Below are 22,119 nucleotides of genomic sequence, written 5' to 3' on the forward strand. Positions count from 1 at the left end.
CTCAAACTCCACACATAATGTGACCCCAAAACTGAGGCGACGGCCACTCACTTCCTGTGAGGACGCGACAGCGCGGGAAACTGGGGACATCAAGTAACATATTTGGCGCGCACGAGAAGCGGCTGCAAGACGGAGCTGAGGCGGCTGCAAACAATGATGGAGGGCAGAGCCTGGGAACAAAGGTGTCAGGTACAACTTCAATATGTTTTTTTTTTCGTAGCTAAAAATCATGAGGGTCTCATCTCTGACTGGATTATTCAGACGTAGCGGTCGTGGCGTTTTGCCACGATTTTGCGACATATGAATGGGACAGCTACAGTTCTGTACATCTGAATAAGAGGTTCTGCGGCAGCTGTGTTTTATATAAGAACACGTTATACAGATGTCAATGACATCGCTGTGTGATCTGCATGCAGTATTACTGCGGTGCTTGATTATAAATGACCAGTGATAGGGATTAGTCCTTACTGCAGGTCCCAGAAGTCATCGAATGATGTACGTTGCAGCCAATTATGGGCTGCCACGTCATCAATAGGGGGCGGAGCCTGTCAGTCAATCCGTTACCTGGGGAACGCGTGTCCAATCAAAAATAGCTATTCCCTGATTTTAAACCAATGAAAAATCGGGCTTCAAACTGTCTTTCGAAAATATATATAAGATGATCTCGGTCTGTCTGATGTGTAAAAGCCTTTTCCACATCAGACAGACCGAGATAATTTTCAATAAATCCTTTATTGCCACAAATGGTGAGTGCCTCGACTTTCTACGTTCTACATTTTTGCAATTTCAGCCTGCAAAGAACTTTATTTTCAGTTTCCCAGTACATTAAATGTTGTCACTAGAAACTACAACTCCTCCTGCAAAAAGTAAGCCCTCACACCACTCTACTGACGGAAAAATGGATCAGCCCTGAAAGGGTTAATTAATTTCTAATAAAACCATTTATGACCATGTGGGGTATTGCCGTACTTGGGAGAAATTGCTTTACAGGTCGTCTGCACAGTACGTCGGCAAACCCATTCAAATGAATGGGCAGATGTTTTCCGACGTATTGTAGCCCTATTTTCAGGCGTAAATCGAGGCATAATACGCCTCGTTTATGCCTGAAAATAGGTCGTGTGAACTGAGCCTTAGCCTTGTAATGTCCTAGAAAAATAAAATAATGTTCAAAAAACGGTGCAAATATAAAAAGTAGACATATGGAATATGTGAAATAATAACTATTTTGTGTGGTATTACTATCTGTTTTACAAGCAGATACATTTAAAATTAGAAAAATTGTAATTTTTGCAAATTTTCTTAAAATGTTGGTTTTTCACAAATAAGCAATGAATTTATTGACCACATTTTTCCATGAATTTTACATTACATTACAATATGTCACAAGAAAACAATCTCAGAATCGCTTAGATAGGCTAAAGCATTGCAGAATTATTACCATGTAAAATGACACGTCAGATTAGCAAAAATGGGGCTGGTCCTGAAGGCCAAAATGAGCTTGGTCCTGAAAGGGTTAAAGTAATTTCTCAAAATGTAAGGGGGTTGAATTCACCTATTAAAAGGAGTCAAGCATTTTTTATATTAACAGAAGTATTTTCCAAATATGTTATGTCTGCCCAAGGCTTTTGTGTGGAAAGTATAGAAAGTACATTTTTGCTTCAACCTCTGAAAAAAGCATTAAGGGTTTGCAATATTAAGGATAAATTTCCTCTAGAGGTAATAAATGTGGTGAAGGATAAATTGGGTAGATATATAATAATTGGAGGAGAGGTGTAAGGAATGAGAATATGTATGATAAATTAATACGCACCACCAGAGAATCTGTTCCAATGCTTTGCAGCTTTTTGTTCAAAGCTGTGTGTTTTAATGTATGAGAGCTTGATTTGGTGTGGTGACTTTCATTTTACAATGAAATCTAATATTGATAGTACAGATGTAGCCAAGTTTATTTTGACTCTGATAACTTTGTGCAGCGTCAAGTAAAGTTTCTTGACTGTGTATTTAATGCGTTAAAAGTCAAGGCTTCCATTTAAACAAAGGAGGTAATTGTAACGGCTTGTACAATGGTATTACAAATAGTTATACTCATTTTTCCTCGGTGGCCCTTCCCTACTAAGGAATATATTTAGTTTATATGAATTTACAATTTATCAATAAATTTCATTTATGCTAACCACTTAGACTGCTCATGGCCAGATCATGATGCGGTGGAAGTTGAGATTAAAATTGGAACTGGGGTGCAGAGAAGACATTTGAAAAAAGAAAAAAGAAAAATGATCCAGAACTATAACTAGGCACTCTTGGGTTAAATAAAATTTAACATAGTATTTTATTTTTGAATCCAGATAATACCGGCAAAATTTAATTTATACATAAATACAAAAATAACAATTTAAAAGGAGAATTCTCCTGGCCAGGAAAGAAAACATACAATAGAACCTTCAAAACATTGGTGATATTGCCTGATGGATATATAGCATACTATATATGTGTAAAACAATTTTGAAAAGATTTCAAAATGAAAAACCGCTGGGTTGTGTTCACACTTGCGGTTTTCAAACATATATGTTATTTTTATCAAAAAATGGCCAGAGTTCCTATTTGGAGTAGCTGGTAATGATATTTTTAAAGAAATTCTCTTTATATGCATATAATATGACTTAACTCTCAAGATAGAAAAATAGCCTCATGAATTAAAGGAATGTGGTTAACAGCGTGCTTTTTTCCTCTCATCAGTGAATCCTCAGTTCCAATTCAAATCTTGTGGTGATAGGAAGTCTTTTCACAGACCCTTGGGTCAATGTGTAGCCCTCATGATATTGAGCTTTAAGGCAAGACATCAACTTTTATAGTTTTTTTCTTTGCAGCCACCGGCACCTCGGCAATTTCATTGCTGGGATGTCGATGAGCTACAAACCCCTTAAATGCAGTGATCGCTTTTGACCGCTGCATGTAAGGGGTTAATGGCTGGGATCGGAGTAAACTTCGGTCCCCCGCCATTACCCCAGGGTGTCAGCTGTAACATGCAGCCGACACCCGGGATGGTTTTCACCGACTTGTACAATGGTATTACAAATAGTTATACTCATTTTTCCTCGGTGGCCCTTCCGTACTAAGGAATATATTTAGTTTATATGAATTTACAATTTATCAATAAATTTCATTTATGCTAACCACTTAGACTGCTCATGGCCAGATCATGATGCGGTGGAAGTTGAGGTTAAAATTGGAACTGGGGTGCAGAGAAGACATGTTTGGAGATTGAACAATTAACTATTGACAGATGAAATAAAAAAAAAAAGAGAGTAGGATTTCAGCTTTTATTTTCAATAGAATTAGATGCATGGTTTATTTTATTTTTTCAATAATAAAGGACTTGGTAAGGGAAAAAGGGTGATTGTGTTTCATGTTATCACTTAAAACTGTTATATTTTTTTCCAACTGTCCCACTAGGGGACTTGAAGGTCCAACTGTCAGATTTTTTTTTTAATCTAATACATTGCACTACTTATGTAGTGCAATGTATTATATCTGTCTGTCATTCACTGACAGCAAGCCGATTAGGCTTTGCCTCCAGGCGGGGTCTAATCGGCTTCCATAGCGGCAGAGCAGGAGTCCTCCTGTTACCATAGCAGCAGTCGGCAGCCCTGCGATTGCAGGGCAGGGTTGCAGATCTGCTGCCAACCACAAAGATGTAACTTTTGATTGCTGTATCTAAGGGGTTATTGGCTAGATACAGCTGACATCCACCAATGATGACGCCGGCTCAGCTCCTGAGCCGGCACCATCTTGCCGACGGCTACAGAAGCCTTTTAGGCCCCACCTCTAGGCATGGTCTAAAAGGCTTCCGTACTGGGAGGCTAGTATTAGGCTTCCGGTTGACTTTGCAGCCACCGGCACCCCGGCAATTTCATTGCTGGGATGTCGATGAGGTACAAACCCCTTAAATGCAGTGATCGCTTTTGACCGCTGCATGTAAGGGGTTAATGGCGGGGATCGGAGCAAACTTCGGCCCCCCGCCATTACCCCGGCAATTTCATTGCTGGGATGTCGATGAGCTACAAACCCCTTAAATGCAGTGATCGCTTTTGACCGCTGCATGTAAGGGGTTAATGGCGGGGATCGGAGCAAACTTCGGCCCCCCGCCATTACCCCAGGGTGTCAGCTGTAACATGCAGCCGACACCCGGGATGGTTTTCACCGACTCAGTTTCTGAGAAATATCTGGAAGGGGTTAAGTCTCTTCAACCTATGATGTTTAATGTTGTTTTCTTATTTTCTCCCTTATTTTTTTTTTATCTTTTCCTCTCACATACCCCTGAATTTGACTTTGATATGATGAGGCTCTGTGTTGCCCTACTTTTTTATTTGCATTTCCCTTTTTTCTTTATATCCTGCACTTTTCCTTCGTTAAGGAGTTTATGGAAAATGGATAAAATACTGTTTAAAAAACAAACAAAACATAAACTTGGTTACGGTTGAAGAGGTTGAAAGACTGTTAAAGTGGACAAAAGCTTTAATATTATAAATATGATAATAAGGTAGCTAGGCCCTTGGTCAGACTATTAAAAGAAAGGAAAGTTATAATAATGAATACAAAATTAGTGAGTGTGGTAATTGCAAATCCAGAGAAAAAAATATCAGACCTTCAAGGTATTTTACAAGAAATTATATTCAGATAGTGATTCTCAAGTAAATCAAAACTTAATTTTTGACTTTTTGCAGAAGAGTAAACTTCCAAAGATTAAAGGAAGGAGATAAGGTATTACAAGATATTAAAAAAATTGAAGGCAGGGAAAGCCCCTGGGCTTGATGACCTGACTTCAGGGTATTATAAGAAGTATAAAAAAGATTCTAGTCCCTAAATTAATGGATTATACAATAGTATTTTAAAAGGAAAAGGCCAATTTAGTTATTGAGTAAACTTTTAGAGCAGTGTTAGTGGCTAGATTAAATAAGATTCCTGGTGACTTGCTTAATTGGGATCAAGTGGGCTTTGTGAAACTTAGACAAGCACCTACTAATGTTAGAAGGGTTATAGATATAGCTGATATTGGCAATAACACAAAAATAGTGACTAGAATTTTCGCATTTTATATGAAAAAAGGCGTTTGACAGCGTAAGGTGGTCTTATATGTTTAAGGTTTTAGATGGGATGAGGTTTACTGGTTACATTATAAATGCTTTGAAATTGCTGTGTTCTACTCCTGAGGCCAGATTAAAATTTCCATGTAAACTAGATAGTTCAATAGGGATTAGCAGAGGGACGAGACAGGGTTGACCACTGTCACCAGCAATCTTCACTTGAGTTATGGAACCTCTGGCCAGGGTTATAAAACAGAATATTACATCTCTGGTATTAGGATTAGTGATAAAACAGAATATTAACATCTTTGATAGTAGGATTTGTAAAAGGGAGTATGAATTATGTATGTTTGCAGATGATGTTTTGCTCTCCCTTTCTAAGGCTTTGATGTCTCTTCCTAATTTGGTTAAGGTTTTGGAAGACTTAAAGTTTATTTCAGGACTTCAGATCAACCCCTTAACGACCAGGCCTGTTTGGGCCTTAATCACCAAACCATTTTCCTTCATTTTTTCATCCTCACATTCCAAGAGCCATAACCTTTTTTATTTTATTTTGTCGATGTAGCTGTAGGAGGGCTTTTTTTTTTTTTGTGGGATTAATTATATTTTTTAATGGCCTCTTTAGGCCATTGTTTTTTACACATATTTTTTTAAAATAGCAAGAATAGCCAGAAAGACAATGCATTTGAATTCTAAAAAAATAAAGATTTTATGTTCTAGTCCTGATAAAATATTTTAGGGCAGTTCAGGATAGGAGCAGGCATTAATAGGCCTAAATTGGTAGAGGTGGAGGAAAAGATGGTGAGGCCATATAAGTCGGACGCCCAGTTTTGTGGAGATGAAGAAATACCAATAGAAGTAAAATCAAAGTCGGCTTGTGTGGAGCATATGTTTTTTCTGTGGAAGTACTTGAGTCAGTAGTGTTACATTTATTTGTAAATTCTCTCTTTAGACCAGGTTTAGAAATCAATCAATTTACGTGGTGGATTATAAAAGGACTTGTAAAAGTAAAAGGTTTTTTTTTAGGTGAAAAAATAAGAAGCTGGGGGGATTATATTAATTCCCCAGGAAGAATTATTCAGATTTTGCCAGATTATAATTTTTTGAAAAAAAATATATAGCAGTGGCGACTTTGGGAACACTTTTTTTGAGAGAATATTTCTCAATGAAGTCTTAAGGAAGGGGTTAATATATATCTGTTATGAAAATTGATTGATCCCAGGGAGGAGAAATTTAGATTTATGAGAAAATGGGTAGAAGATATAATGATAGAATTCCCAATTGACACATTTGTGAAGAGCGAAGTGCTACACATGGCTTATTTAACCCCTCTAAAAACCTGTAAACATTTTTCTTGTGTAAAGAAAAATGTTTTAGAGGGTGTGGTTGGCTCAATGGTTTATATGTGGTGGAGCTGTCCAATAGTGATAAGGTTTTTGGGGAAAATATTGTATTTACTTTTTAAGGCATTTAAGAAAAGAGTAATGCTCTTTTTTTATGTTGTAAGTTATCCTAATAGGAAAACACACATGCAAGTGTGAGGAGAGGCAGAGAGAAGGGGAGGAAAGAACTTTGGAAAAACAAAGTTTCTGTGGATCGCTGTTATTGGTCATCACAGCAATCACATGATCGGATACCAACCATTATTGGTTTCTGATGAGTACCCTGATGCCCAAGGCTGTAAGCAAAAGTCTGGGCACCAGGTTTGCGGCAATTTTCTTCTGAAGTGCTGCGGCAAAAAGGGCAGCGCTGCAGAAGAATTCCCCTAGACGTCACCGTAAAAACACTATACAACGTTTGTTAAGGGGTTAATATGGACTGACTTTTTAAAAAGAAAAACAAATACCTTGGGATATAAATAGGGACATTTCTAAAAAGGTAGAAATGAATTGTAGTTACGAAAACAGCATTGCACGGCGAGCTAAGCAATGCTACGCAATGCTACGCAATGCTACGCTGTTTCTGTAACTCCCATTCACTTTTATGGGAATTACGGAAATAGCGTGGCTCAGCAAGCTCTTCTGTTTCCATACTCATCAGATGGTGGCCAAAGAGCAGCGGGAGCAGGACAAGGGTGTCAAGGGGCACTATTCTATTGGACATTTATGTCATAACATGTGGTTATGCTATACATTTCCAAGATGGGAAAACTCCTTTAAGGGTGACAATGAACGCCCTTGCTGGGTACCATATTAGATTTTGAACACATCCGAAAGGAACTCTGATGTATACTGAAGCTGAAGGTTGAAAATAAAGTACCATTATACCATCAAGAATTGGACCGAATAAATCAAATTGAAGTAACACAGGCCTTCGGTAGCTCAAATGCACTGCATTTTGAATGCCTACTCTGGGTCCAAGGATAACAACAGAGAAGGTGTTCTACTATTTTAGCATGACTTATGAATCTAATACATCATCTTGTTCCATGCGTAGTTTGTCTATTCTTGATGAAGTCCATCTGGTCACATTTGACTAGTTGTGGTAGTAGATTAAGTAGTCTGTTTGCTAATAGTTTAGCATAGACTTTAATGTCACTATTGAGAAGTGATATGTGTCACAATGAGTGCTCGTAACATTTTTTTGGGCATTTTTATATATATATGTTCAAGCGCCTGCACATGCCGTTACGGCTGAAATTACGGGGATGTTTTCAGCCGTTACGGACACTGTCGTGTGAACATACCTTAAGTTTTACAACCACCATGTCCTTATTAGTTTTCTTTTGGCCATCAACTAGGCTGTTGTGGGCAGAAGTTAATACCTCAATTTTCTCCTCCAGTTGAGCTGTGTGCTTTTCAATAGGATGTGATGTCTATTCACACTCCCAACACTTCGGTAAAGTTTCTGTGGGACTTAATCACAGCACAGCATGATCTCGCGAGATCACGCTGTGCTGTGTGAGTAAGTCACACAGAAACTTTACCGAAGTGTCGGGAGTGTGAATAGACATCGCATCCTGGCTGGAGGCAATGTCTATTCACTCTCAAGACACTTCGGTAAAGTTAATGTGTGAGTAAGGTGACCGCACAGCTTGATCTCGCGAGATCACGGTGTGCAGTGAAACTAGCTATACATGAATGAAGAGAAGTGCATGACGCTTATTGATCAGCGTCATACACTTCTCTTTACAATTCCCAGTTGGTAAAAAGGTAAACACCCAGTTGTTTATTAACCCCTTCAGGACTGAGCCTGTTTTGGCCTTCAGGACGAAGCCGATTTTTCAAATCTGACAAGTGTCACTTTATGTGGTAATAACTCCGGAATGCTTTTACCTATCCAAGTGATTCTGAGATTGTTTTCTCATGACATATTGTACTTTATGTTAGGGAAAAATTTGGTCGATAAATTCAATATTTATTGGTAAAAAACACCAAGATTTAGAGAAAATTTTCCAAAATTTGCATTTTTCTAAATTTAAATGTATTTGCTTGTAAGACAGATAGTAAGACCGCACAAAATACTTACTAGTTTATATTTCCCATATGTCTACTTTATGTTTGCATCGTTTTTTGAATATTATTTTATTTTTCTAGGATGTTACAGGGCTTAGAACTTTAGCAGCAATTTCTCATATTTTCAAGAAAATTTCAAAAGCCTATTTTTTCAGGGACCAGTTAAGTTCTGAAGTGGCTTTGAGGGCCTTATATATTAGAAAGTCCCCATAAATCACCCCATTTTGAAAATGGCACCCTTCAAAGTATTCAAAACAACATTCAGAAAGTGTTTTAACCCTTTAGGCGTTTCACAGGAATTAAAGCAAAGTAGATGTGAAATTTACAAATTTCATTTATTTTTTAGAAAATTAATTTGTAATAAATTTTTTCTGTACCACAGAAGGTTTTACCCAAGAAATGCAACTCAATATTTATTGCCCAGATTCTGAAGTTTTTAGAAATATCCCACATATGGTCCCAGTGCGGTAATGGACTGAAACACCGGCCTCAGAAGCAAAGGACCACCTAGTGGATTTTGGGGCCTCCTTTTTCTAGAATATATTTTAGGCACCATGTCAGTTTTGAATAGGTCTTGTGGTACCAAAACAGTAAAGACCCCCCAAAAGTGACCCCATTTTGGAAACTATACCCCTCAAGAAATTTATCTATGGGTATAGCTATCATTTTGAACCCACAGTTTTTTTGCTAAATTTATTTGAATTAGTATGTGAAGATGAAAATCTACTTTTTTTGTGAAAAAACTTAGAAATGTTAAATTTTTACAAGGAATAAAAGTAGAAAAACACCCCAACATATGTAAAGCAATTTCTTCTGATTATAGTAATACTCCATATGTGGTAATAAACTGCTGTTTGGACCCACAGCAGGCCTTAGAAGAGAAGGAGCACCATTTGGATTTTGGATTTCTGATTTTGCTGGAATAGTTTTTGTCACAAAGCGGGTTAGTGGACCCACTAGGCCGTACCGCCATAGCGGGAAGGCAGCTGGCCAAACCACAGGAAACCCCAGAAATACAATGTCCCGCACAAGGGTACCTGAATAGTCCGGATGGTGGCCGCAGCTCTGGCACAGATGAGATGGGTGCAGCGGATGGCGCCAAACGTGGCGGATGACACAGGAGCCGCAAGTTGCGCCAGACGTGGCGGATTCCTCCGGACGTGACAGATGACACAGGACGTGGCTTATTCCTCCGGACGTGGCCGATGACACAGGACGTGGCCGATGACACAGGACGTGGCAGATGACACAGGACGTGGCAGATTCCTCTGGACGTGGCAGATTCCTCTGGACGTGGCAGATGACACAGGACGTGGCAGATTACTCTGGACGTGGCAGATGACACAGGACGTGGCACGACTTGATACTAAGGCAAAGCATGGGAAACAGGAACGGGGAACAAGGCACGGGTAACAACAGGAACGGGAAACACTAAGGGACCATTTGCAAGACAGACTGGGAAAACTAACAACGCTCAGGCAAGGAATAGAAGGCCAGGGGCCTTCTTATAGACCAGGAAATCGTGACAGTTGATGATGATGACGATTTCCTTATTGCGCGCACTGGCCCTTTAAGGCCGGGCGCGAGCATGCGCGCGCACCCTACGGGACTCAGCCGAACAGAGCGGAAGTGAGCACTGGCGTCTCCTAGGAGGGAGACGGGGACCAGCGCTCACAGATCCATGGCTGCGGGAGGTGAGTGAACCCGACGGCCCGCGGCCATGGACGCTACAGTATCCCCCCTCTTACGCCCCCTCTTCTTGGGGCCAGAGTGAGAGAGGAACTTTTTAATAAGAGCAGGGGCGCTGAGGTTCTCTTCTGGCTCACAGGACCTCTCCTCAGGACCAAACCCTCTCCAGTCCACCAAATAGAAAGTCCTTCCTCCTACCCTTTTGCAGTCCAGGATCTCCTTTACCTCGAATATATCAGAGGGACCGCAGGAAGCAACTGTGGAACTAGAAGTCTTGCTGTAGCGGTTCAGGACCATTGGTTTCAGGAGGGACACATGGAAGGAGTTAGGGATTCTGAGGGTAGGAGGCAGCCGCAGCTTATAGGAGACAGGGTTGATTTGTTGCAGGATCTCGAAAGGACCAAGGAACCTGGGAGCAAACTTGTATGAAGGCACCCTCAAGCGAATGTTCCGAGAAGACAGCCAGACTTTAGTCCCAGGAAGATACCTAGGTGGCTCTCTTCTCCTAGTATCCGCCTTACGCTTCATGTGATCTACCGCCAGCAAAATAGAGGACCGGGTCTGTTGCCAGATTTGCAGGAAGTCCCCATATGCAGAGTCAGCAGCGGGTACCTGAGATGAAGTTGATACAGGAAGAGGGACTCTGGGATGTTGACTGTACACGATGTGAAATGGAGTGGAAGTGGTGGACTCGCTTGTGTGGTTGTTGTAAGAAAACTCGGCCCATGGAAGAAGCTGTACCCAGTTATCGTGCTGTGAAGAGATGAAGTGGCGGAGATAATTTTCCATGATCTGGTTGATCCTCTCAACTTGCCCATTGGACTGAGGGTGATAGGCAGAGGAAAAGTCCAAACTCACATCCAGGAGTTTACAGAGGGCTCTCCAGAACTTAGAGGTAAACTGAACACCCCGATCTGACACAATGTGAAGAGGCAAGCCATGCAAGCGGAAGATGTGCTGAATGAAGAGACTCGCCAGACGAGGAGCAGAATGTAGGCCGGTCAGCGGGATAATATGAGCCATCTTAGAGAACCGGTCCACCACCACCCAGACAGTGTTACATCCTGCTGAGGGGGGAAGGTCTGTGACGAAGTCCACCGCAATGTGCTGCCAGGGGGCGTTGGGTACAGGCAGAGGTTGAAGCAGGCCGGCAGGCTTGCTGTGAGTCACTTTGTTAGAGGCACACACCGTGCAAGCAGAGACAAAGTCCAGAACATCTTTAGGTAGCGTGGGCCACCAGAAGTGACGAGCAATCAGGTCTTGGGTTTTACGGACACCGGCGTGCCCAGCCAGTTTAAAACTGTGTCCCCAGCAGAGAATTATTTTTCTGTCTGCCAACCGAACAAAAGTCCTCCCAGGAGGGATGTCTCTAACCTGCAGAGGATTAGCAGTGACAATGCAGGACGGGTGTATGATGGTCTGAAGGGACTCCACCGAGTCTTCCGTCTCAAACGATCTGGACAGGGCATCGGCCCTCACATTCTTGTCCGCGGGACGGTAGTGGAGCAGAAACTGGAAACGGGTGAAGAACAGCGACCACCTGGCTTGACGAGGATTCAGTCTTTGAGCGGACTGAAGGTAAGTAAAATTCTTGTGGTTGGTGAACATCAGGATGGGGTGAGCAGCACCCTCCAGAAGATGTCTCCACTCCTCCAGAGCCAACTTGACGGCCAGCAGCTCCCGATCTCCAATGGAGTAATTGCGCTCAGCAGAAGAAAACAGTCTAGAGTAGTAGCCACATACTACTGCCTTTCCTTTGGAGCTCCTCTGGAACAGAAGTGCACCTGCACCAACAGAGGAAGCGTCCACTTCCAGTGAGAACTGCCGAGATACGTCAAGATGATGGAGGATCGAGGCTGAAGTGAAGGATTTCTTGAGGCTAATCAATGCGGACTCTGCCTCTGGAGTCCACACTTTGGCGTTCACACCCTTCTTGGTAAGGGTCGAGATGGGAGCCGTCAGAGAAGAGAAGTTAGGAATAAACTGCCGGTAGAAATTGACGAATCCCAGGAACCGCTGTATGGCCCTTAAGCCTTGGGGATGTGGCCACTCCAGGACAGCCTTCACTTTCTCAGGATCCATCTTGAGGCCTTCATCCGAGATGATGTAGCCCAGGAAGGGCAGAGAGTTCTTCTCAAAGATGCACTTCTCCAACTTGGCGTATAAATGATTCTCCCTCAATCGTAGTTGAACCTGACGGACATGCCTCCGATGACTCGTCGGAACTGGGGAGAAAATCAAAATATCGAGATAAACAACAACACAGACATAGAGTAGATCCCGGAAGATATCGTTAACGAACTCCTGAAACACTGTGGGAGCATTACACAGTCCGAAGGGCATCACTAGGTATTCATAGTGCCCGTCCCGGGTGTTAAATGCTGTCTTCCATTCATCACCCCGGCGAATCCGGACTAGATTGTAAGCCCCACGCAGGTCTAGCTTAGAAAAAATTTTGGCCCCTCGTATGCGATCAAACAGCTCAGAGATGAGAGGCAGCTGGTATTTGTTTTTGACTGTGATCAGGTTGAGGCCCCTGTAGTCGATGAAGGGATCCGTCCTTCTTTTTAACGAAGAAGAATCAAGCCCCGGCCGGGGAGGAAGATTTTCGTATAAAACCCCTCTCCAGATTCTCCTTGATATAGGCCGACATGGATAGAGACTCTGGCAAGGAGAGAGGATATACCTGTCCACGCAGTAGAGAGGCATTAGGAACCAGTTCAATGGGGCAGTCATAAGTCCGATGTGGAGGCAGCGTCTCAGCCTCCCTTTTGCTGAAAACATCTGCATACTGAGCAAATTGGGAAGGCAATCCTGCCAACGACTGAGGCAGAGGAGGCTTGACAGGATGGATTTGCAACAGACAACGACCATGGCACTTGGAGCCCCATTGGAGAATCTCTCCAGAATTCCAGTCCAGGACTGGGGCATGTAGTTGAAGCCAAGGCAGGTCCAGCAGAACAGGATTGATGGCCTTGGGCAAAACAAGGAAAGAAATATATTCAGAATGAAGTACTCCAACCTGGAGCTTCAACGGCTTGGTTTTAGAGATTATGGGATCAGGCAGCGGCAGTCCATTAACTGAGGCAACAGCCAAAGATGTCTCCAGGGGAACTGTGGGCAACTGAAGATGATCCACCAGCTCTTTCTGGATGAAGTTTGCAGCAGAGCCAGAGTCAAGATAGGCAGAAACTTGATGCGTCCTCTCGCCGAATACCAGGGTCACAGGAATAGTCAATTTGGAAGTGAATGCTCTGTTAGGCTCCGTTCCACCTAGGGTCGTCTCTCCAACCAATCCTAGGCAATGGGGTCTCTCCGGCCTCTGGGGACACAGACGCACAATATGGCCTCCATGGCCGCAATACAGACAAAGTCCAGAAGTGCATCTGCGTTGTTTCTCCTGGGTGGACAATTTGACATAATTGCCCTGCTTCGGATCCACTGGTGGGATGACTGAGGGGGATTACGGGACAGCAGAATCCAGCCTTGGGAGTTCTCTCCCCCGGAATACCTCTTGGGAACGTTCCCAGATCCTCATGTCGACATGGGAGGCGAGTAGAATAAGATCGTCCAGGGTGGATTGCAGATCACGAGCAGCCAGCTCGTCCTTGATCCCTGAAGACAGTCCCTGCCAGAATGTAGCCACCAAAGCCTCGTTGTTCCAGGTCAATTCAGCAGCCAGTATACGGAACTGGATGGCATACTCGCCCACGGAGAGGTCTCCCTGGTGTAGGGTTAGCAAGGATGCAGCAGCCGAAGAAACTCTTCCAGGTTCCTCAAAGGTCGAGCGGAAGGTCCGTAAGATGCACTGCAAGTCCCGGGTCTCTGGTCCCTGATGTTCCCACAGAGGATTGGCCCAAGCCAGGGCTTTGCCAGTAAGGAGAGAGATGATGAAGGCGATCCTGACGTCATCTGAACAGAAGGACCTGGTATGTAGTCTGAAATGGATCAGGCACTGATTCAAAAATCCCCTGCAGGACCTCGGATCACCGTCATAGCGTGGAGGTAGCGGCAAGGAACACAGGGGGTTGGTACCGGTACAGACAGGAAGTGTAGCAGGCGGAACCACAGGAACGGGTGCGGTGACGACTGTGGTTTGAGCGAGCAACCTTTGGGCTATGGCGTTCACAGACAGGAGGAGCTGGTCTTGTCGTGAATGGAGATCCTCCATCTCAGCCAGCATGGCTTGTGTCGTCAAAGTCTCAGGTTGACCAGCGGGGTCCATGGCCTGAGCGTACTGTCATGAAGCGGGTTAGTGGACCCACTAGGCCGTACCGCCGTGGCGGGAAGGCAGCTGGCCAAACCACAGGAAATCCCAGAAATACAATGTCCCGCACAAGGGTACCTGAATAGTCCGGATGGTGGCCGCAGCTCTGGCACAGATGAGATGGGTGCAGCGGATGGCGCCAAACGTGGCGGATGACACAGGAGCCGCAAGTTGCGCCAGACGTGGCGGATTCCTCCGGACAAGGCAGATGACACAGGACGTGGCGGATTCCTCCAGACGTGGCCGATGACACAGGACGTGGCAGATTCCTCTGGACGTGGCAGATGACACAGGACGTGGCAGATTCCTCTGGATGTGGCAGATGACACAGGACATGGCAGATTCCTCTGCATGTGGCAGATGACACAGGACGTAGCACGACTTGATACTTAGGCAAAGCACGGGAAACAGGAATGGGGAACAAGGCACGGGTAACAACAGGAACGGGAAACACTAAGGGACCATTTGCAAGACAGACTGGGAAAACTAACAACGCTCAGGCAAGGAATAGAAGGCCAGGGGCCTTGTTATAGACCAGGAAATCGTGGCAGGTGATGATGATGACGATTTCCTTATTGCACGCACTGGCCCTTCAAGGCCGGGCGCAAGCGTGCGCGCGCATCCTACGGGACACAACCGAACGGAGCGGAAGTGAGCGCTGGCGTCTCCTAGGAGGGAGACAGGGACCAGCGCTCACAGATCCATGGCTGCGGGCGTCGGGAGGTGAGTGAACCCGACGGCCCGCGGCCATGGACGCTACAGTTTTCAGTGCCGTGTCGCGTTTGCAATGCACTAGAGGGATAAAAACAGCGGAAACCCCCCAATAGTGACCCTATTTTGAAAACTACACCCCTAAAGGAATTTTTCTAGGGGTAAAGTTAGCATTTTGAACCCACAGTTGTTTTGCTGAATTCATTAGACTTAGTCTGTAAAGGTAAAAATCTACTTTTTTTCTGTAAGAACGTAGACATTTTTAATTTTTACAAGGAATAAAGGAGAAAAAGCACCCCAACATTTGTAAAACAATTTCTCCTGATTACGTAAATACCCCATATGTGGTAATAAACTGCAGTTTGGACCCACACCGGGGCTTAGAAGGGAAGGAGCGCTATTTGGCTTTTGGAGATCAAATTTAGCTGGAATAGTTTTTGGATGTCATGTCGAATTTGCAAAGCCCCAGAGGGAAAGCCGTGAAAATTAATATCAACATTATTTTCAATAAAATGTAGAATTTTTTTCACTTTCACAAAGGATAAAGGAGAAAATACACCCCAACATTTTAAAAGCAATTTCTCCCGAGTACGGCTATACCTCAAATGTGGTCATAAACTACTGCTGTAGTTTTTATTGGTATAATTTTTTGGTACATAAGACTTTTTGATCACTTTTTATTACATTTTTTGGTAGAGCCAAGGTGACTAAAAAACTGCGATTTTGCCGTTTAAAATTCTTTATTTTTCACGGCGTTCACCGCGCGAGTTCAATAATGGTATATTGTAATAGCTTGGACTTTTACGGACGCAGCGATACCAATTTTGTGTATTTTTTTTATTTTTTTACATTACTTTAGAGAAAAAATGTGAAAAGGGTTTCTTTTTGGACTTTAAATATTTATTAAATTTTTTCCACTAATAATAATTATTTACTTTTATTTTTACATATTTTATTAGTCCCCCTAGGAGACTTGAACCAGCATTCGTTAAATCACTGGTAGAATACACTGCAATACTAATGTATTGCCGTATGTTGTCATTTTTACAGGCTCCTGTAACAGCGTGATCGCTGTTTCTATCCGTTAGTCCCGGGTATCAGCTATAATACACAGCTGACACCCGCAGCATATGGCGCGGGCTCAGCACGTGAGACGCTCCATATATCACCCCCCACACCACGACATGTTATTAAGTCATGGTGCACGAAGGGTTTAATGCGCAGCGAATGGTGCAGAGTGAAAACTAAAATTTTCCACTGATGTGCCATTTTAGTGCACTATATGTTGTGCCCAGTTTGTGCCACAAATACCTCATAAAATATTAACCGGGTTCTCCCGGGTATGGCGATGCCATATCGGTGGACGTAAACGGCTGTTTAGGCACGCTGTAGGGCTCAGAAGTGAGGGAGCGGCATTTGGCTTTTGGAGCACAGATTTAGCTTGGTAGTAGTTCTGTTTGGCGTTTTGCTGGTATTTCAGTTTATAATGTGGGGGCATATGTAGGCTGGGCAGAGTACATCAGGGCATAATAAGAGGGTATAATAATGGGGTAAATAAATTATAATCCGCAGATCTGTGGCCAGTGTCGTACTGATAAATGGTGCCCAATCTTATCCGCTTTTGGAACGCTCTGCACATTTTGCATCGCCATAATCTGTTAGCCGGAACTTTTTTTTATTTTTTCACCACCGGAGCCGTGTGAGGGCTTATTTGTTGCGGGACAATCTGTAATTTTCATTGGTACCATTTTGGGGTACATGCGATTTTGTTGATCACTTTATATTCCATTTTTCGGCAGGCCAGGTGACCAAAAACCATCAATTCTGACAAAGATTTTTATTTATTTTTTACGTCGTTTACCCTGGGCTATAAATGACCATTATATTTTATTCTGCGGGTCGGTACGATTACGGCGATACCATATGTATATAGGTTTTTTTATGTTTTGCAGCGTTTGCGCAATAAAATCACTTATTTAGAAAATAACTTATTTTTTGTGTCACCATATGTATATAGGTTTTTTTATGTTTTGCAGCGTTTGTGCAATAAAATCACTTATTTAGAAAATAATTTTTTTTTGTGTCACCATATTCTGAGAGCCATAACTTTTTTATTTTTCAGTCAAAAAAGCTGTGTAAGGGCTTGTTTTTTGCGGGACGGGTTGTAGTTTGTATCGGTACTATTTTGGCATACATGCGACCTTTTGATCACTTTTTATTGTATATTTTGTTAGGGGTGGTGACCAAAAAATAGTGATTCTCACATAGTTTTTCGTTTATTTTTTTTACAGTGTTCACCTTGCGGGAAAAATAATATTATAGTTTTATAGTTGGGGTCGTTACGAACGCGGTCATATGCAATATGTGTACTTTTTTTTTACGTGTTAATTTTTTTTCCTATAATAAAAGACTTATTATAGGAAAAAAAACCAAGTCTTGTTTATGTCACTTATAACTTTTATTTTGACACTTTTTTTAAAACATTTTTATTCTTTTTTTTACTTTTTTCACTTGGTCCACTAGAGGACACTTAGACTTGCAGCTTTGATCGCTGCTAGAACACATTACACTACCTACGTAGTGTAATGTATTCTAACTGTCATTGTTACGTAACAGTCACACTGACAGGAAGCCTACGACGACCAGCCTCTGGCTGGTCCTCATAGGCTTCTGTACATGGCAGCCTGGAAGCCATTTTCTGGCGTCCGGTTGCCATGGGTACCATCGCCAGCACCTGTGATTTCACGTGGGGGCTGCCGATCGGCGCTAAAATCCTTCGATGTGGCGATCGGAATCGACCGCCGCATCGAAGGGGTTAACTGCCGAAATCAGCGGCGATGGGCCGCTGATCGGCAACGGGGAATGCAGGGCAGACACCCTGCACAGTTAACCGCTGCTGCGATGAAGCGCCGTGCGGCGGTTAACTGTCAAAGCACAGACGTAACTGCACGTCAAGGTGTGCGAACTTACTGAACACATTGACGTGCAGTTACGTCAAGGTGCGGGAAGGGGTTAAACTAATTAGCATAAATCTAAAATTGTTCATAACTTGCTAAAAAATGATAGTTTTTCAAAATTATTAGAGCCGCTAGCCACCCTGCTGCGAGTGTTTCTGGTGAAATGTGTTTCAACAGAGAGCCAGAGGTCAGCCTGAGTACAAGTTTATATTAGGCAAAAGTTTTCTTGCTCTCAGTAAGAGAAGCAGAATAGCACACTTGCATCGATTCTATTTAGGTCTCTTCATTAAGCATGGTATAACAAAGTATCTGAAGAAACACACACACATGTATACAGACACAAAAGAGAAGATACATGGTGTAATAAATGGTAATTGAAAAAAGCAACAACAACAGAACGACAGAATGAGCTTGGAGAGTAAGGCAAGAACTTTATGGTCTTGCTATTGCACCATGCAATTCCCCCATTGACAGTGGGACATCCTACTTTGTTGTTTTTTCTTGTAATTTCCATGATACCATAGGGCAATGAAACAGGGCTACTGTGTTCCTGTATGACAGACACATTGCACATCACCTGTATGCAAAAAGATGTGACACAATACTTGACTGTGATGAGATCTGATGTGGCATCACAGTCCATGTTGGTATTTAGCTACACCTTTTCTCAAAGGTCAAGATACAAATAAAGGAGTTGCTAAGGTTTATAGCAATACAGTCTGTTTTACTAAGCATTAAACATGTTATAAGTTTGTAATATAAATAAATATTGCAATGCTAAATACTGCACTATGCTGTATATATATATATATATATATATATATATATATATATATATATATATATATAAATGTTTTTTGTATCTTACTTACACTTTATCTGTTCCATAACTTTTATAATCTACTGCTGCAGACACAGACACAATAAGAGCAGGCATCCCATAGCCCACTAGATAGAAATATTTCCTTTTAGAATTTTCACTCTCAAAGACCTCAACCAGCATGATGTATAGTTGAACTCCCTCGAGAAACATCCATGTAAATGCAGCTAAAAAGAAAAAATGCAGTAGTGCAGCAAACACAGCACAGGCGATCTAGAAAAAAAAGAAGAGCAAAATATGTAATCAAATATTTACAACTTATACAATAAATGCATATATAGAACCAGGCAGCTTGGAAGATTTATAAAGAAAAACTTAAGCAATGGAAAAGGTGAGTAATTGCCCATAACTACAATCAAGTTACTACAGATGTAGCGTCTTTACCTTGAATTTTAACGCATTAAATAAACAGTGGCTAAATCCCTTATCTTGACTTCTTCAATGGCTTTTTTTGTGTGATGTCATGCTGCAGCATGTTATCAGTCAAGTTAAAGATGGCTACATCCGTACTTTCATTTTTCATAGGGCTTCTGAGAAATGAGAACAGTAATCTGATTGGTTTATACAGCAACTACTGAACTTCCCAACTTGTGTTTTAGGCTTAGTTCCCAATATACAGCAATCTAACATATACACAACGGCGGATCATCATTGGTTGTTTTGGGTGGCCGCCCCAAGTACAATGCATTTTTGCCGTGAATTGCGGCAAAAAACGTGACAAAACGGCATTGTGTATGTCCTGTAAAGGACCTGCAGACATACAGGTCACATAACTTTATGTCTGCAGTTCTTGTTACTGATTGGAGACCTGCTGGTCACATGACCACAGGTCCTACAACAGCAGCAAGAGAAGACAGTGAGGTGAGGTGAGGTGAGCTGCAAGGTAAGTATAAGGGGATCATGGATTTGATTAAGAGGTCTTGGGTATGTGTTTAGGGGGTCTGCATTTAGGTTATCTGGTCTGGGGTCTGTATTTAAAGAGGCTCTGTCACCACATTATAAGTGGCCTATCTTGTGCATAACGTGATCGGCACTGAAATGTAGATTACAGCAGTGTTTTTTATTTAGAAAAACGATTTTTGACGGAGTTACAACCTATTTTAGCTTTATGCTAATGACTTTCTTAATGCCCAACTGGGCGTATTTTACTGTTTGACCAGGTGGGCGTTGTGGAGAGAAGTGTATGACGCTAACCAATCAGTGACCAATCAGCGTCATACACTTCTCTCCATTCATTTACGCTGCCCATAGTGATCTTACTAGAACACTATGTGCAGACACACACACATTAACGTTACTCAAGTGTCCTGAGAATTAATAGACATCACTACCAACCAGGACGTGATGTCTATTCAGAATCCTGACACTTCACTAACGTTTGTGTGTGTTTTACAGCACAGCACATCAAGATCACGCTGGGCTGTCATTTACAGCGTAATCTCGCGAAATTACACTTCCTGTTCTGTAAATCACGCACAAACGTTAGCGAAGTGTCAGGATTCTGAATAGACATCACGTCCTGGTTGGTAGTGATGTATATTAACTCTCAGGACGCTTCAGTAACGTTAGTGTGTGTGTATGTGACAGCACATAGTGTTCTAGTAAGTTCACGATGTGCAGCGTAAATGAATGGAGGGAAGTGTATGACGCTGACTGGTCTGATTGGTCAGCGTCATACACTTCTCTCCACAATGCCCACTTTGTCAAAAAGTTAAAAATGCCCAGTTTGGCATTAAGAAAGTCATTAGCATAACGCTAAAATAGGTCGTAACTCGGTCAAAAATGATCGTTTTTCTAAATAAAAAACACGGCTGTAATATACATTACAGTGCCGGTCACATTATGTAGAAGATAGGCCACTTATAATGTGGTGACAGAGCCTCTTTAAGTGGTCTGGGGTCTGTATTTAGGGGATCTGGTCTGGGGTCTGTATTAGTTTAAGGATCTATATTTAGGGGGTCGGTATTACTTTAAGAGGTCTGGGGGTTTGTATTTAGGGGGTCTGGGGTTCTGTATTAGTTTAAGGGTCCTGGGGTCTGTATTTAGGGGGTCTGGTCTGGGGTCAGTACAGATGTAGCTGTCTGAACCTTGACTTTTAACGCATTAAATAAACAATGGCTAGATCTCTTATCTTGACTTTTTCAATGACTTTTCAATGGCTTTTTGTTGTGTGATATCACGCTGCAGCGAGTTATCAGAATCATGTTAAAGATGGCTACATCTGTATTTAGGGGTCTGGTCTGGGGTCTGTATTTAGGGGTCTGGTCTGGGGTCTGTATTTAGGAGGTCTGGGGTCTGTATATTTAGGTGGTCTGGTCCGGGTTCTGTATTAGTTTAGGGGGTTTGGGGTATGTATTAACTTAGGGAGTCAGGTCTGGGGTCATTAGTTTAGGGGGTCAGGTCTGGGGTCTGTATTTAGGGGTCTGGTCTGGGGTCTGTATTAGTTTATGGGGTCTGTATTTAGGGGGCCTGGACTGGGTTCTGTATTAGTTTAGGGGGTCAGGTCTGGGGTCTGTATTTAGGGGTCTGGTCCAATGACTGTATTTAGGGTGCTTGTTCTGGGGTTTGTATTTGCTTAGAGTGGTTTGATCTGGGGGCGGCAATAGTTTAGAAGGTCTGGGGTCTGTATGCATTCTAATTTACTAGTCTGAATAAAAGGGGTTGTCCGTGTGCATCGATAGGTCATCAGTATGAAAAACAGGTCCGTGCCCGGACAACCGCTTTTATGTATGGTCCTAGGCCTTGGTGTCTCAATTTTTGTGTTTCTATAGAGCAAAGATGTTTCATCAGGAGAAGTCGCCATACTGGTCTGTGTCAGATGGAGAAGAAAAGAGAATGACTCCCATCAGAGAAGACATCACTTGTGAGTCACTGCATCTATAGAGGATCTGTCCCCTCTCCGGACATTTCTGTTGTAGGAAATCCTTGTATTCCACAAATTTTTCTGTACCCAGGACTAATAGACAAATGTGTTTTACCGTTCCCATTGTCAGGAGGATGTGTCCCTACACAGCGTGATACAGTCAGCGATGGTTGGAGACTGTCAGTATGTAGGGACACAGGCCTTTGACCAGAG

At 42.6% G+C, this 22,119-nt stretch overlaps 1 protein-coding gene across 9 annotated transcripts in view; it reads right to left on the reverse strand.

Annotated features, from left to right (window-relative positions):
- The window catches only part of ADGRL3 (adhesion G protein-coupled receptor L3), a 2,099,109-nt gene that overhangs the window by 1,021,551 nt on the left and 1,055,439 nt on the right, over positions 1-22,119 (reverse strand). For all 9 annotated transcript variants that reach the window (XM_075863876.1, XM_075863871.1, XM_075863866.1 and 6 more), the window contains exon 17: positions 19,036-19,256. In XM_075863876.1, coding sequence (XP_075719991.1) covers positions 19,036-19,256 — 221 coding nt within the window. The remainder of the gene's footprint in view (positions 1-19,035; positions 19,257-22,119) is intronic.

The sequence above is a fragment of the Rhinoderma darwinii genome, chromosome 1 (genome assembly GCF_050947455.1).
Source record: "Rhinoderma darwinii isolate aRhiDar2 chromosome 1, aRhiDar2.hap1, whole genome shotgun sequence".
Classification (NCBI taxonomy): domain Eukaryota; kingdom Metazoa; phylum Chordata; class Amphibia; order Anura; family Rhinodermatidae; genus Rhinoderma; species Rhinoderma darwinii.